The 13,302-nt window shown below is 42.4% G+C and overlaps 1 protein-coding gene across 3 annotated transcripts in view; it reads right to left on the bottom strand.

The window, feature by feature from the left end:
- The window catches only part of CGNL1 (cingulin like 1), a 155,807-nt gene that overhangs the window by 94,388 nt on the left and 48,117 nt on the right, over window positions 1-13,302 (bottom strand). For 2 of the 3 annotated variants that reach the window (XM_067748108.1, XM_067748116.1), the window contains exons 1-3: window positions 5,424-7,059; window positions 4,533-4,627; window positions 2,507-2,612 (exon numbers count right to left, since the gene is read on the bottom strand). In XM_067748108.1, coding sequence (XP_067604209.1) covers window positions 2,507-2,612; window positions 4,533-4,627; window positions 5,424-7,007 — 1,785 coding nt within the window. In that variant the 5' untranslated portion in view covers window positions 7,008-7,059. Of the gene's footprint in view, window positions 1-2,506; window positions 2,613-4,532; window positions 4,628-5,423; window positions 7,060-13,302 lie in introns of those variants that run through there. The other variant, XM_067748098.1, reaches the window with a different exon arrangement.

Here is a 13,302-nt window from a genome sequence, read left to right as displayed (position 1 = left end):
TTTTTTCTTGCGTGAACATTAACAACAGGATGACACTCTCAAAAGGATTCGGCTAAAATCCTACAGCAAAGTGGCTAGAAAACTCCAACTAAAAGGGAGGGGAAAAGGTAAAAGCAGAAATCAAAACCAGAAAAGGCAGTGTCTTGGCTCTCATGCACCTGAATCCAGGTTCCAAGTTCATGAATGCATGAACTTAGAAGGAGGTACTTCCTCATCTACTCCTATGAAGAAGACCAGAAACCAACAGTCAACAGAAACACAGCACTTCCAATTTTCTTAGGCAAAATGAGAACAATCTATCTTAGAAATGTAAATCTAACCCAAGGAAGGAAATTGTAGATTGTTCTTTCCCAAACAAAAACTGCCTGCTTCGTGGCTTTCCAATGTGGTCTTAGCCCATTAAGGGAGAGGGTTCTCTTGCACGAAATCATTCAACTGACACCAAAATATAAAACTCCAAAACCTTTACCAGCAAATAATCAGATTCATAAAGTGAGAGAGAAGGGGAGTGGAAAAATGTGGGCAACTAAGCAGTCACGGCACTGTGATCACAGCCACAAGTCTAAGAACCAAAGTTCATCGTCTCATTATCTCTAGCTTGATTAAGAAGCAGCAGCTGCTTAACTGGTCTCCCGTCCTCTAATCTTACCTCCCTCCAAAAACTACAAAGAAATGAATTTTTATAAATACGACACTCCTCATTGCTGTTTAAAGTCTATCAGGGAAAGCCTATCACCTTGGGCCTGAAATGAAAATTGACATGATCTACAAGGTCCTGCCTACCTGGTGCGTGGTCCCCATATCCTAGCTCTCTTCTCCAGCTTCACTAAATTACCTCTAGTCCCCTAAACACAGGAAGCACACACCTCTTCATATTTTATGTTTTTTGTTCTCTTCCCTCTACCTAGAACGCCCTGCTTCCCCTCTCTGGGAGAATTCTATGATCTTTTGAGACATCATTAGTGTTATCGACTCCAGAAGGGCTACCCCAACTTCCCCAGTTTAGGCTGGACACCCTAGTATGGAACCACAACGACAATCTTAACATCAAGACCAAAGGATGCATTCTCCAGGAGAATATGCAGGTTAATGCAAAGCAACAGTAATGGTGATGATTTAGATTTAAGACATTTAGCAAAAAAGTCCTAACCCAATTTAAAAAACTGTGTAGGGTTCCTGAAACCTGCCTATAAGCAAGGTGTATAATTTAAAGGTTCCCCAGTGGGAACTATGTGTGTGTGCATACATAAAAATATTTTATATATTTATAATATCAATACATAATATATAATAAAATACATCTCTATAAAGATATCTAATAAAATATGTTTATATATTTTAAATATTATTTCTACGGATAAATTGAAAAATGTTTTTATTTGATGCCAGAGCAGGAGTCATGGGTTAACTGAGTGCAAGGGGAATACGGAACAGTAGAGAAAAAAGGGTCGTTGATGCCTATAAATATCCTTTATTCATACGTTTCCAAAGTTGAAAAAGAAGAAATAGACCAACTCCCTGTTACCTGCCTCTGGGTATCTTCTTTCCTTCCAGTGCAGAATTCCCCCCAGAAGGGAAAAGGAAAGATGCCCAAGCAAGAAATGCGGCATTCAAGGTGGCATAGAATTGAGGGACAAGATTTTAGTCGTCCCTCTTAAATGCTACTTCCTTTCATGGCACAAGGTATGTCTACCATATAGTACACGTTCATCAAATAGGGGATGAGTCCTCCTTTAAAAAAAAATCTCCAAGTCCTAACTAAAATTCAGTACAATAAATGAAACAGGCAGTTTTTTTGAAAAGAATTTAGCCCCACTCTACTCCTTCCTTTCCCTTCTGCCCATGCTGGTCAGCCCACCAGTCTCTCTTCCGTATTCTCTAGTTTGATTCTCTTATTTCTTATTCTCTGAAGTTTGAGAACCTGGGTCCAAGCCCGTTCATACTTTTCAAACCTGCCTACGATAGCACCAGGGTTCTCCATCCCATGCTCCATTTCATTCGTCCTATTCTTCTTTTCCCTTTCTAAATTTTACCACCTATTGTTTCATCCTGTTATATTTTATAGATTTTTTTAAAAATAAAATTTCTTAAAAATTTTCTAAAAAATAATAATAATAAAGAAGGGCTCCCCTGGTGGCGCAGTAGTTGAGAGTCCGCCTGCCGATGCAGGGGACGCGGGTTCGTGCCCCGGTCCGGGGGGATCCCACGTGCCGCAGGGCGGCTGGGCCTGTGGGCCATGGACGCTGGGCCTGCGCGTCCGGAGCCTGTGCTCTGCAACGGGAGAGGCCACAGTAGTGAGAGGCCCGCGTACCGCAAAAAACTTTCTAGAAAAAAGGCCAGGTGCAAATTAGCAATATTTAAAACATGCTGTTCCACCTTCGGTACTGCTTACTACTCAGGAGACTTCCCACTAACTACTGTAACCAAAGGTACAGACTGAAGAAAGCCATTTGTTTGCCAGGTTCCATGTGAAATGCCCACTACAAAATACAAAGCTTCGCCTTACTTGATTATTTCCTTGCGTGCTCCCTGCTGCTCGAGACTTCAAAGTCTGGATTTTCTCAAAGACCAGGTTGACCTTCCTCTTAGTAGCATCATCATTATCGGTGCTTCTGGAAAAAAACACAAGGAGGGCACAACCGTTGGCCTCAGACTATTTTATGTGCCACGACACACAAGCAGCAAGCCCTTTAAGAAGATAAATCACAAGAGGCGTGAATTAATTAAGGCTGCAGACACAACCAGTGTGAGGAGAGCAGCATAGATGGTATATTTTTCTCCAAATTGTTCAATGTTACCACCCGATTTGGGAGAGGGGTTCCCATTTCCAAACATGTGAAAGAGACACAAGCACATTCTACATAAGCTTGGAGATAACATCCAATAAAAATTTAGTCATTTGTTGCTTGCCTGATTCAAATGACATATATTCACTCCAACAAGGAATCTCTCCTGTATGTGTGTCACGCTAGGAATGATCCACCATGATCTTAACTTGTTTTAGCCTTTGTTTAAAAAAATAATCCCCCAAGCCAAGGTTGTTAACACAGCTGCCCTTTGTCTAGACTTTCATAGGTAACGGCCAGATAAAGTTCTATTAAGGACTACCTTCCATCACACATACCTGGCACTTAGGGGAAAAAAAATTTTTTTAAACGGAGGGGGATCTCTCCCCTTATTTTCTTTCTTTTTTTAAAAATTTATTTTATTTATTTATTTATTTTTGGCTGCGTTGGATCTTTGCTGCTGCGCACGGGCTTTCTCTAGCTGCAGTGAGCGGGGGCTCCTCTTCGTTTTGGAGCGCCGGCTTCTCATTGCGGTGGCTTCTCTTGTTGCGAAGCACGGGCTCTTAGGCGCACGGGCTTCAGTAGTTGTGGCACATGGGCTCAATAGTTGTGGCTCACGGGCTCTAGAGCGCAGGCTCAGTAGTTGTGGTGCTCGGGCTTAGTTGCTCCACAGCATGTGGGATCTTCCCGGACCAGGACTCGAACCCGTGTCCCCTGCATTGGCAGGAGGATTCTTAACCACTGGCGCCACCAGGAAGCGCAGGGAAAAAAATTTTTAAGTTTCCTTAAAAAGATGCCTCCCGCTAAAGTCTGTCCCACCAGTCTCTCAATAAATCATGGGCCAAAAAAATAAAAGAATGTAGAGAAAGAATTTTAAATGTTAGAAGTTCTCCTACCTTAATCTTTTCATGGTAAAACCCTTCACAGAAAGACACTAATAAAAGTTCTTAGCTAGAAGAATCTCTTTACTTTTTCTTTTTTCAGAAGAGCCCCTATCTTATATTTTGAATGATTCTGTCAGCTCTATATTACTGACAGAAAATTGTAAGGCACAATATAAAACTGTGAAGTGTTCTGATACCAATGAGTATTTGCCAAGTGACTTTCAGTCACATCAGACTATAAAGCTTTTCTTCTTTTTAATCATATCTGATGAGAGAACTGAAACAGAAACTTCAAATTCCTGGCCTAGAATTCCAGCTCAGTTGGTATCTAAGTAAGAACTGAGAACCAGATTATTCAAACTCATCCCCCCAGATAAGTAAGTGGAAAGCACTGCTTTTAAATGACTCATACATGCTTTAAAAATAATGGAAGCAGGGGCTCCTGGCCAACGTCAACTCTGGGGAGGGGAGGAGGTGTTTTTATTTGTAACTTCTAATAAGGGACGACTGATTACCCCTGTGTGCATACAAACTCAAGGCGACAACACTCAGTTTAAAACTGAATAGTAGACACTCCTCCTATCTTTGAATTTGTTTCTGAAACAGTAAACAATCATTTTTAAAACATATTCATTTTTAACTTTTAAAGTAGGATGTTCTTCCCCACACTTCCTTCCCCTGCTCTTCACCCTCCTCCACCCAAGACTTAAATGCTGTTATGACAACTCCAGCCATGGAGTCTGCACCCCGAAATGGCTCACACAGGGCAGGAAGGGAGGGTAAAACACAAGGTCTCAGAAAAGAAAATTAAGACGCCCACCAGGAAGGACAATACTTTGTTCCTTGAAGGAAAATCACTAACCCTTCTTTGAGGTAATTGTAAAGTATCTGCTTGGCCGTCTCCTCATTGGTTTGCTGAGTGAGTTCTTGCTGGCCTTTTAACAGATCCGGTGTGGCCTGGAACACAATGTTTGTTATTAGATCACAGGATGCTGCTTCCAAGAAGAAGGCAAAACCCCACAGCAGAAGCTTCCAAACACATTCCTGCTTCCCAGAAAGGACTCCTCGGGTAAGGATGCTCATTACAACTGGTTCCACCACTTAGTAGCTTGGGCAAGTTACTTAACTTTTTCTCACCTCAATTTTCTCGCCTGTAAATAGAAGTTAATAGTACCTACCTTCATAGGGTGGGTGCGACCCTACAATACATAACAAAGAGTGCCTGGCACTTACCAACCTTAGTATCATTTTTATCATTACCATTATTTTTTACTGTTACTGTTACCACCAAAACACTAACTGGACCACATAAATAAATTCCATCACTTCAGGATAAACCTGAATTAGGATTAACCTAATTTCTCAGGACAGAAATTAATCCAGTCACTCAGTGTCATGAGGAAAATTAATACATCTAAATAAACCTAAGTACGGAGCCTCTTGTTTTGGAAACAAATTCTGCATACTTTCGGATTTTACACATACACGAAAAGAAAAATCGAGCCTCTCTATAGTGTTTGACAAGTTACTTTACAAACAAGAACACAACAGGAATCTAGAGGTACTTCAATTTACTTAGAAAACCAAGCGATTAGCAGCAGGTCATAACCTACTGCTAGGGGGAAAACTCTAAAAAAATATTACTGATTCAAGATGGTGCAGTTACTGACTCAGGATGGAAGATATGTATTCCTCCAGCCAGGATGTACTGATAGACCACTGAGAAGGAACAAAAGACTCCCACCAGTATTACCTGAGTATTTGAGGTGGAAGTAAATGTCTTCACAGAAATCCTCTTGGTACCTGAGTCCGGGGAAATTGCTAGCGCCCGATTCTGTAACATCAGCGTAGCGGTGGCTGTTTTGATTTCCTCCCCCTTCTTAGTCTGTGCCGGGAGGGAGGATGTGCGCCCAGTCGGACTTTCCTGACCCCCTTTGTTTTCTGGAACTTTCCCATCTTTGTTCTGCGGGGGCGGCCTGGGCTGGGCTCCCTGCAGCCTGGCGAAGGCGCGCCCTCCGCCCTGCCTCCCCCCGTGCTCCTGCGCCTGTGCCCTCTGCGGGCACACCTGCGACGGCCGCAGCAGGTGTTCGCTGGACTTGCCCAGGTTTCTGCTGAATTCGGTCAGGTACTCCGAGTTCCCTTGGAGACCGAAAGGAAATGCACTATCCACGCTTCGGGACCTTTTCCTGTCTTCTGGGTTGATCCTGTTTCGCTTCCCAGACCTGCCTCTTCTCTGCAGCCCAGGTTTTTGGTCAAATTTTTCAATTAACTGATCCACGCCAGGAATCGACCCCGTATCAATATCCCGTCCAGTTCCGGGCAAGAAGGGGATATACCTTCTGTTCTCATGACGATTGACATTGTCGGCATGGATGGCACATTCTTGGTCATCGAGTAAAAATCTGTACAAAGAGTTGGCCGAAGTGGGAGTTGTGGACGATGAGGATGACCTCCGGGACCGGGCTCCGTCCAGCATGGGCCCGGCTGAGTCCTGGCGCCGGAACGGAAGCACGTCGGGCCTGGTTTTCTTGGCTTCCGGGTGCGTGTGCGCGCTGTGGGTGGGTAGGGGCCTCCCGCTAGGGGCAAGGGCCTCCTCCGCCAGCCCCTCCTTGCTGCAGCTCTGAACATTCACGCACACCGAGGTCTGCTTCTTGGGGTCATCGATGACCACGGAGCTGCACAGTCGAATGGCCGTCACACTGGATCTGGCCGGGTCTTCCGAGGGGGGTCTGGGCGGCTGGGAATGGCTAGGTTTGGACGAGCAAGTCCAAGCCTTCTTATTGTTGGCCCCTTCTTCTGCGAAAGCTTTTAGCCAATTACTCGCAGGAGGCTGGTGATTTTGTAAGTTCAACTCGTTCTTTTCGGGATCATAGGGCTGTAAAAGCTCTGGATGCCTCTGGAAGTTCAGCACGGGGGACGGCTTCATCGCTTCCCCTGTGTGATCGAGAACTCCATTCTTGCCCTCAAAGAGAGAGGGCTGTTTCAGGTTTCTTACCGGGCCAGGTGGGGCATATGGGTTTTCGGGAAGCTGCAGTTCTTCTGCACTGTTCTCCTCAAGCACAGATCCATTGCTGGAATGGAGAGGCAGGTTACTTGTCACTGGAGACGGAAATGATGGCCCATTTTCAGAAAAAGACGTGCCTGCCAGACACCGCTCTGTGTTATTGAGGACTATGTAGGGGTGGCCATCGATCCCCTGGACCCGAATACTGACACCGTAGGAGCCTGCCTTAGCGGGCTGGGAATTCCTTGATTTTTTGGTTTCGTCACTTGCGAGTCTCAGATGTACACCGTATTCCTGCTGCACGTGTTGATATTCACCGAAATACAGCTCCATGGCTCCCCGTTGTTCACTACCAGGGAAAATTGGGGTAAAAAGAGGACATTAAGTTAAAATTATATCTGTTTCAATGAAGATTATGAGGGAAGACTTCAAAGTTCAGGGAAAACCAAACACTTTAAAGAGCAAGGACACTTCAGAACCAAATGCTCGTCCAAACAGGCCTTTCTGGATGCCTGTGGGCCCACGTGACCGTGGTGCTTGTCAACACTGAGCTTGAACCCTGGCCTTAGGGTAGATGACTGGCCAAATGACCTGATGCCTTTGGTAGAGCTTAATTATTCTGTTTCTAGCTGACGGGCTGTGCTGGTTGCCATGTTTTCTCCTTAGTTCATTTCCTCACACTTTATGCTATTTATTTTTAACCAATAGGATGTTCCAGTATACCAGCATTTGAGAACAAGGTACTTTTCCAAGAAACTAATTAAGAGCTAAGGCGTTCTGATGCTCACCATTTTTCTTTTTTTCTAAACTGTTAATTTTCTTGTCAAAACCCTTTCAAGCTTCTTTATGCACAACACTGCTTTGAAATCTTTATCATTATTTATTTGGCTACGGTGTTTAAAACATTTTTACTTTAAGGAAGCAGTTGTTTGTGAGACTGACAATGAGAGTAAGTGATTAAAAATAGTTTTCAATTTTTTTTTTTAACCAAAAAGTTCAAGCTGGGACTTCCCTGGTGGCGCAGTGGTTAAGAATCCACCTGCCAAGGCAGGGGACACGGGTTCGATCCCTGGTCAGGGAAGATCCCACATGCCGTGGAGTAACTAAGCCCGGGCACCACAACTACTGAGCCTGTGCTCTAGAGCCCGCGAGCCACAACTACTGAGCCCACCCACCACAACTACTGAAGCCCACACGCCTAGAGCCCGTGCTCCGCAACAAAAGAAGCCACCGCAGTGAGAAGCACGTGCACCGCAATGAACAGTAGCCCACGCTCACCACAACTAGAGAAAGCCGCGCTGCAACTAAGACTCAACACAGACAAAAATAATTTTTTTTAAAAATTGAAAAAAAATCATAAAAAAAAAACAGTTCAAGTAACATAAGGACCTGAAAATTTTTATGAAAAACCTGAAGACTCGGGGCTGTTTATTTTGTGATGGGTCCTAATACCAAGAATCACTGCCTTCACCCGTTCTGGTGTGTGGCCACCCTGTCAGAGATTGCATACATATCACCAAGCAGGCTGTCCAGGCCACCCCACACTCCGAGGTTCTCTCAGCAGAAATTCACTTCTGTCACTGTGAAAAGCTCCAATAGCCACAGAGGTGCAGGAAGAACAGAAACAACTGGTCACAGAAAACAGCTGTCTCATTTCTTTCACTCTTAGCAGACTTCTTGAGTTTCCCTTCTATTCTGGAGTCAATCTGGTAGCATATTTTCCAAGAAAATCATCTATTTGATCCACATTTTCAGATTTATTTGCACAGAATTTTGCAACATACACATCATTTCATCTCCTCTATTTCTATTTCTCATTATCTAGTTTTATCTGTGCTTTCTTCACCTATTTCTTGGTTATGCAGGTAAAATATGTCCACATATGTTTTTAAATTGTTGTTCCCCTAAAGAACTAGCTCTTAGATTTATCTTTTAAAATTTTCTAATTTACTGAGGTCTAGTTTGATCATTATTATTTCCTTCTGCTTCCCTTTATTCTGTTTCCAATTTCTTTTTTTTTGAATTTAAAAAAAATTTTTTATACAGCAGTTTCTTATTAGTTATCTATTTTATACATATTAGTGTATATATGTCAATCCCAATCTCCCAGTTCATCCCACCACCCCCTACACACACTTTCCCCCTTGGTGTCCATACGTTTTTTTCTACATCTGTGTCTCTATTTCTGCCTTGCAAACCGGTTCATCCATACCTTTTTCTAGATTCCACATATATGCGTTAATATACTATATTTGTTTTTCTCTTTCTGACTTACTTCACTTGGTATGACAGTCTGTAGGTCCATCCATGTCATGTTTCCAATTTCTTGCATGCTTCATTTGTTTATTTTCATTCTTTTATTACAGTCCATAAATTGTGATATGTGACTGTCAGTTAGGAATTGCGTTAGTTCCTAACATACAGACCCAAAATAGCAATTTAAGAGTTAGGGTATTTTTCCCCCAGAGATAGGAAGTCCAGAGCTGGAATGGAAGCCAGGATATTTTTGAGGAACACCTCTTTTATCTTTCTACTCATCTACTTTTAGCATGTAATAGACACCTTATGATTACAAGATAGCTGATCCAGCATCACATATACCAGATGGGGCAACCTTCTTTTTAAGGAGCTTTCTTGGAAGCCCCACCCACCAATAATCCCTTGCATCTTATTGGTGAGTACTTAATCTTATGGCCGCCCCCACCTACAAGAAAGGGTTGGGAAATAATGGGTTTTTTTGAGCTGGTCATTGACACTCAAAATCAATGTTCTGTTGGTAAAAAGAGAGAAGAGAATGGACATTGGGAAGGCAGCCAGTAGTTTCCACCACAGAAATGTTTCTATTATTTTCTAGATAGTTTCAATTTGTGGTTTTGATTTCTTTGACTCAAGAGTTGTTTTTGAGAAAGTTTTTGCATATCCGGTATGTTTGCTATGCTCTTTTGGCTTGGAGGGTCTTTATTTCTGTATGTTGTTAATTTCTATTTGCATTGTATTATGCTCAGAAAATGAAGTCACAGGAATTCCCTGGCGGTCCAGTGGTTAGGACTCTGCACTTTCACTGCTGAGGGCATGGGTTCAATCCCTGGTCAGGGAACTAAGATCCCGCAAGCTGCGTGGTGCGGCCCAAAAAAAAGAGAGAGAAAGAAAGAAATGAAGTCACTGTTATTTCTTTCTTTTTCAATGTATTGAGGTTTCTGTTGTGGGCAAATATACAGATAATTTTTCTCCATGTTTAATGGGTGCTGGATGTAGTTTCTGCTTTAAGGGATGGCATTCAAAATACATCCATTAATATGCCCTTACCGATTATTTAGTTCAGTTATAGCACATCCTCACTTATTTTGTCTAATTTGTCTTGGGCCTTCCTGGATACATTCATCTCCTACTACTAGCTTGGTGCTATCAGTTTGCTTGGTGACTATTCTTTTAAATGTAAATCATGTTAGACATCATCACCTCCCATTTTACAGATAGGAACAATTCGGAGAGATAGTCATCTGCAATATTCATCATCTCACGGATTCCAGTGACTGATTTCATCATGTCTACTTTCACTTGCATCAGCATTATACTAACATTTTAAAATAATTTAACTTTTAATCAGAATAAAACAAGATAAGATGAAAACCTGTACTCTCCAGCTTCCCATCCCCAATCCTGATCACATGCCTCAGAGGAAACCAATTGCAAATTGCAGCTGTTTCTTCTAGTACTTACCTCCATGCTGCTGAGTGATATGCCGAGCTGCAATTTATCATTTTTACCTGTGGTACATGACACACACATACATATGAATTTCTCATTCTGCTAGCTTCCCAAGAATAAAATCAAGAGCCAGCTGTGTTTACATTATTGTGAATATATAAATACTGTTCACTGAAGTGCTAGACTGTAGACTCTGGCCATCTTTCCTCTCTTCCATAACTTTAACTTTTCTAGAGGCAGTAACTGCTATTTTTAGCTTGTCTTGCTTTCTATATACCTACCCTTAAATCTCTTCATCAGCTGTACGACATCTGTTAGACGCTTACCAGTATTTATTTCCAGATGATCAAAATATCAGGTAATCTGGTGGTCTTTTCCCATGGTGACCTCCCTTGCAAACTTCCACCCTCCAGCCCTATATTAGGGTCTGGTTGCTGTCTTCCCTTTGTGCTATATTGTTTCCCCAAGTTTGGTGTCTTCCTCTTTCTTAATATACCCAATTGGTCTGAGGGAACACGGGTCCAATAACTTTTAAAGAAAAGGTCCGAGGGAGAAAAATTTTGAGTCCTTGTATTTTGAAAAATGTCTTCATTCTACGCTTACTTTTGAATGATAGTCTAGCTGTATTTAGCATCCAGGTTAGAAGTAACTTTCCCTCAGAATTTAAAGTATTACTCTGTTATCTTCTAACTTCCAGGGATGCTATTAAGAATTCTGGTGCTATTATGATATCCTGTCCTCTGTGTACGCCCTGTTTATTTTTCTCTGAAAGTTTTTAGGACCTTTTCCTTGTCCTTGGTGTTCTGAAATTTCACGATGACATTTCCCAGTGAGGATTTTATTAAATTGGCCACTTTTATAAAACATGAGCACTTAATATATTCCTTCAATTTGGAAATTCCCTTTAGTTCTATGAAATGTCCTTGCATTACTTCTGTGATAATGTTTAGAAAACCATTTTATTTTGTTCTTGGTGTTTGCATCTAACATATTAGTAATGTTGAATCTTCTAGACTGAATTTCAATTTTTCATATTTCTCTTCTCATCTACTACCTCAACTCCATCTTTTTTGTTCTAATTTTTGAGAGATACTTGAATTTTAAAAATTTGAGGATGTATTTAATTTTTAATTTCTACTTCTCCTTTATTCTTCTCTAATTGTTTTTCTTTTTAAGTTCTATTTTGGACATGAAAACAGCTTCTCTATCTGAGGATATTATACTGTAACTTTTTTTCAGAAAAATGCAATTTCACTGCTGTCCGCAACATCTCCATCTTCCGCAAGGTTTCTCTTTTCTGATTTGTTTGGGTCCCTGTCTTTCATGTTGAAAACCTTCCTAATATGACTTGGATCTTTGGCTGCCTGATCCTATTTAAGAGGGAAGTAGTAAAAGCAGATTGGAGGCTCTGTATCTATGGAAAGGAGTTATTAGCTGGTAAGCTTCAAGTTATGTGGGGCGAAGAGTGCCAAGCTTTCCACTGAGGGACCCGCACATTTCAGTGTCTGGGAGCATTCTTCTCTAGAGCTGTTTGATTTCCCAAGAAAAGAATCCTCCAATCCACTACTGAGGCTGCTGTGGGGCTGGCTGCTGGTCTACGGGACGGGGCAGGGGAAGAGAAGGGAGGTCGCAACTCAAATTCAGTCCATGTTTTCAGTCACCCACACCTGCTTCCAACATCATTCCAGTTCCGTTTCCCCAGAGAAGAGAACTCCAGTCTGCTGCTGGGGTGGGGAGGGGGCAGGGGCAGGTAGGTGTCGAGATATCCAGGGCACAGAGGAGACGCTGGAGGTCTAACTGCTCCAGTTCTCAAGGCACCTAAATAATTCCCTAGAAGTTGGCCCCTCACCCTGACTTCCACAGTAACTGATGCCTTCCCACTTCCGAGCTGCTCAGCAGCTCTGCAGGAAAATCACCTCACTTGTATACTGCAAGCACCTCAGGTTGAAGCATCTCTCACCCCGCTAATTACCACTACATCTGCTTCAGCGCTCTCCTCCGCTAAGTCTCCACTGCCGTTCTTTGTCTTTGGAGATTTAATTTTTATTCCTTTACTGTCTTCTGAGTGGGATTTTTGAAAAGGAGATACCTAGTTTCTCCAGTTGGACGAGACTAATAATATTTATGAAACACTTCAATCCTAGAACAAGAACAGCAAACGTGCCTTAGACGAAACAACATATAAAGGCCTTCAAGACCACAACGTCCGGGTGTGCCTTGATCCCTCGTTTGCAAGCAGCACTGGCATGTTTTATTCTGCATCTCCAGCAGAGTCCGTACGCATTAAAATTTATAACAAATATCTTTTTTTTTGCGGTACGCGGGCCTCTCACTGTTGTGGCCTCTCCCGTTGCGGAGCACAGGCTCCGGACGCACAGGCTCAATGGCCATGGCTCACGGGCCCAGCCGCTCCGTGGCATGTGGGATCTTCCCGGACTGGGGCACGAACCCGTCTCCCCTGCATCAGCAGGCAGACTCTCAACCACTGCGCCACCAGGGAAGCCCACAAATATCATTTTTAACAGAAGAGCGTCTGTACAAATTTATTCACTGTGATGCTTTTTTTTAAAAATGATATTTAGTAAATGAGGTCATTTTACTCACCCATAATCTCTTACACTGACGCTGACTTTTCTACGAAAATATTTCTCCTAATATTAATAAAATTCTTCTCTAGGGTTTTATAGTCCTTTTCATTAGTTGCTGCTACTACAGTCAACACTAATTACATTTCAATCATTCAGTAAGGCCACCTTGGTTTATTACATTCTTAGCTCCCTGTTTGCAAATTAATCCACATATGTGAATTTCATGAAATGTCCACAGTTTACATTTCCTTGACAACAAACCTCAATCCAGTATTTTCACGGAATGACATTTCTCAGCTGAGCACTGGTGTCATAAGCAAATGTGGGTTTCC

The sequence above is a fragment of the Pseudorca crassidens genome, chromosome 1, assembly GCF_039906515.1.
Source record: "Pseudorca crassidens isolate mPseCra1 chromosome 1, mPseCra1.hap1, whole genome shotgun sequence".
In the NCBI taxonomy this organism is placed as follows: Eukaryota; Metazoa; Chordata; class Mammalia; order Artiodactyla; family Delphinidae; genus Pseudorca; species Pseudorca crassidens.
Note: the sequence above shows the minus strand (reverse complement) of the source record. Positions and strands in the feature narration are given on the sequence as shown.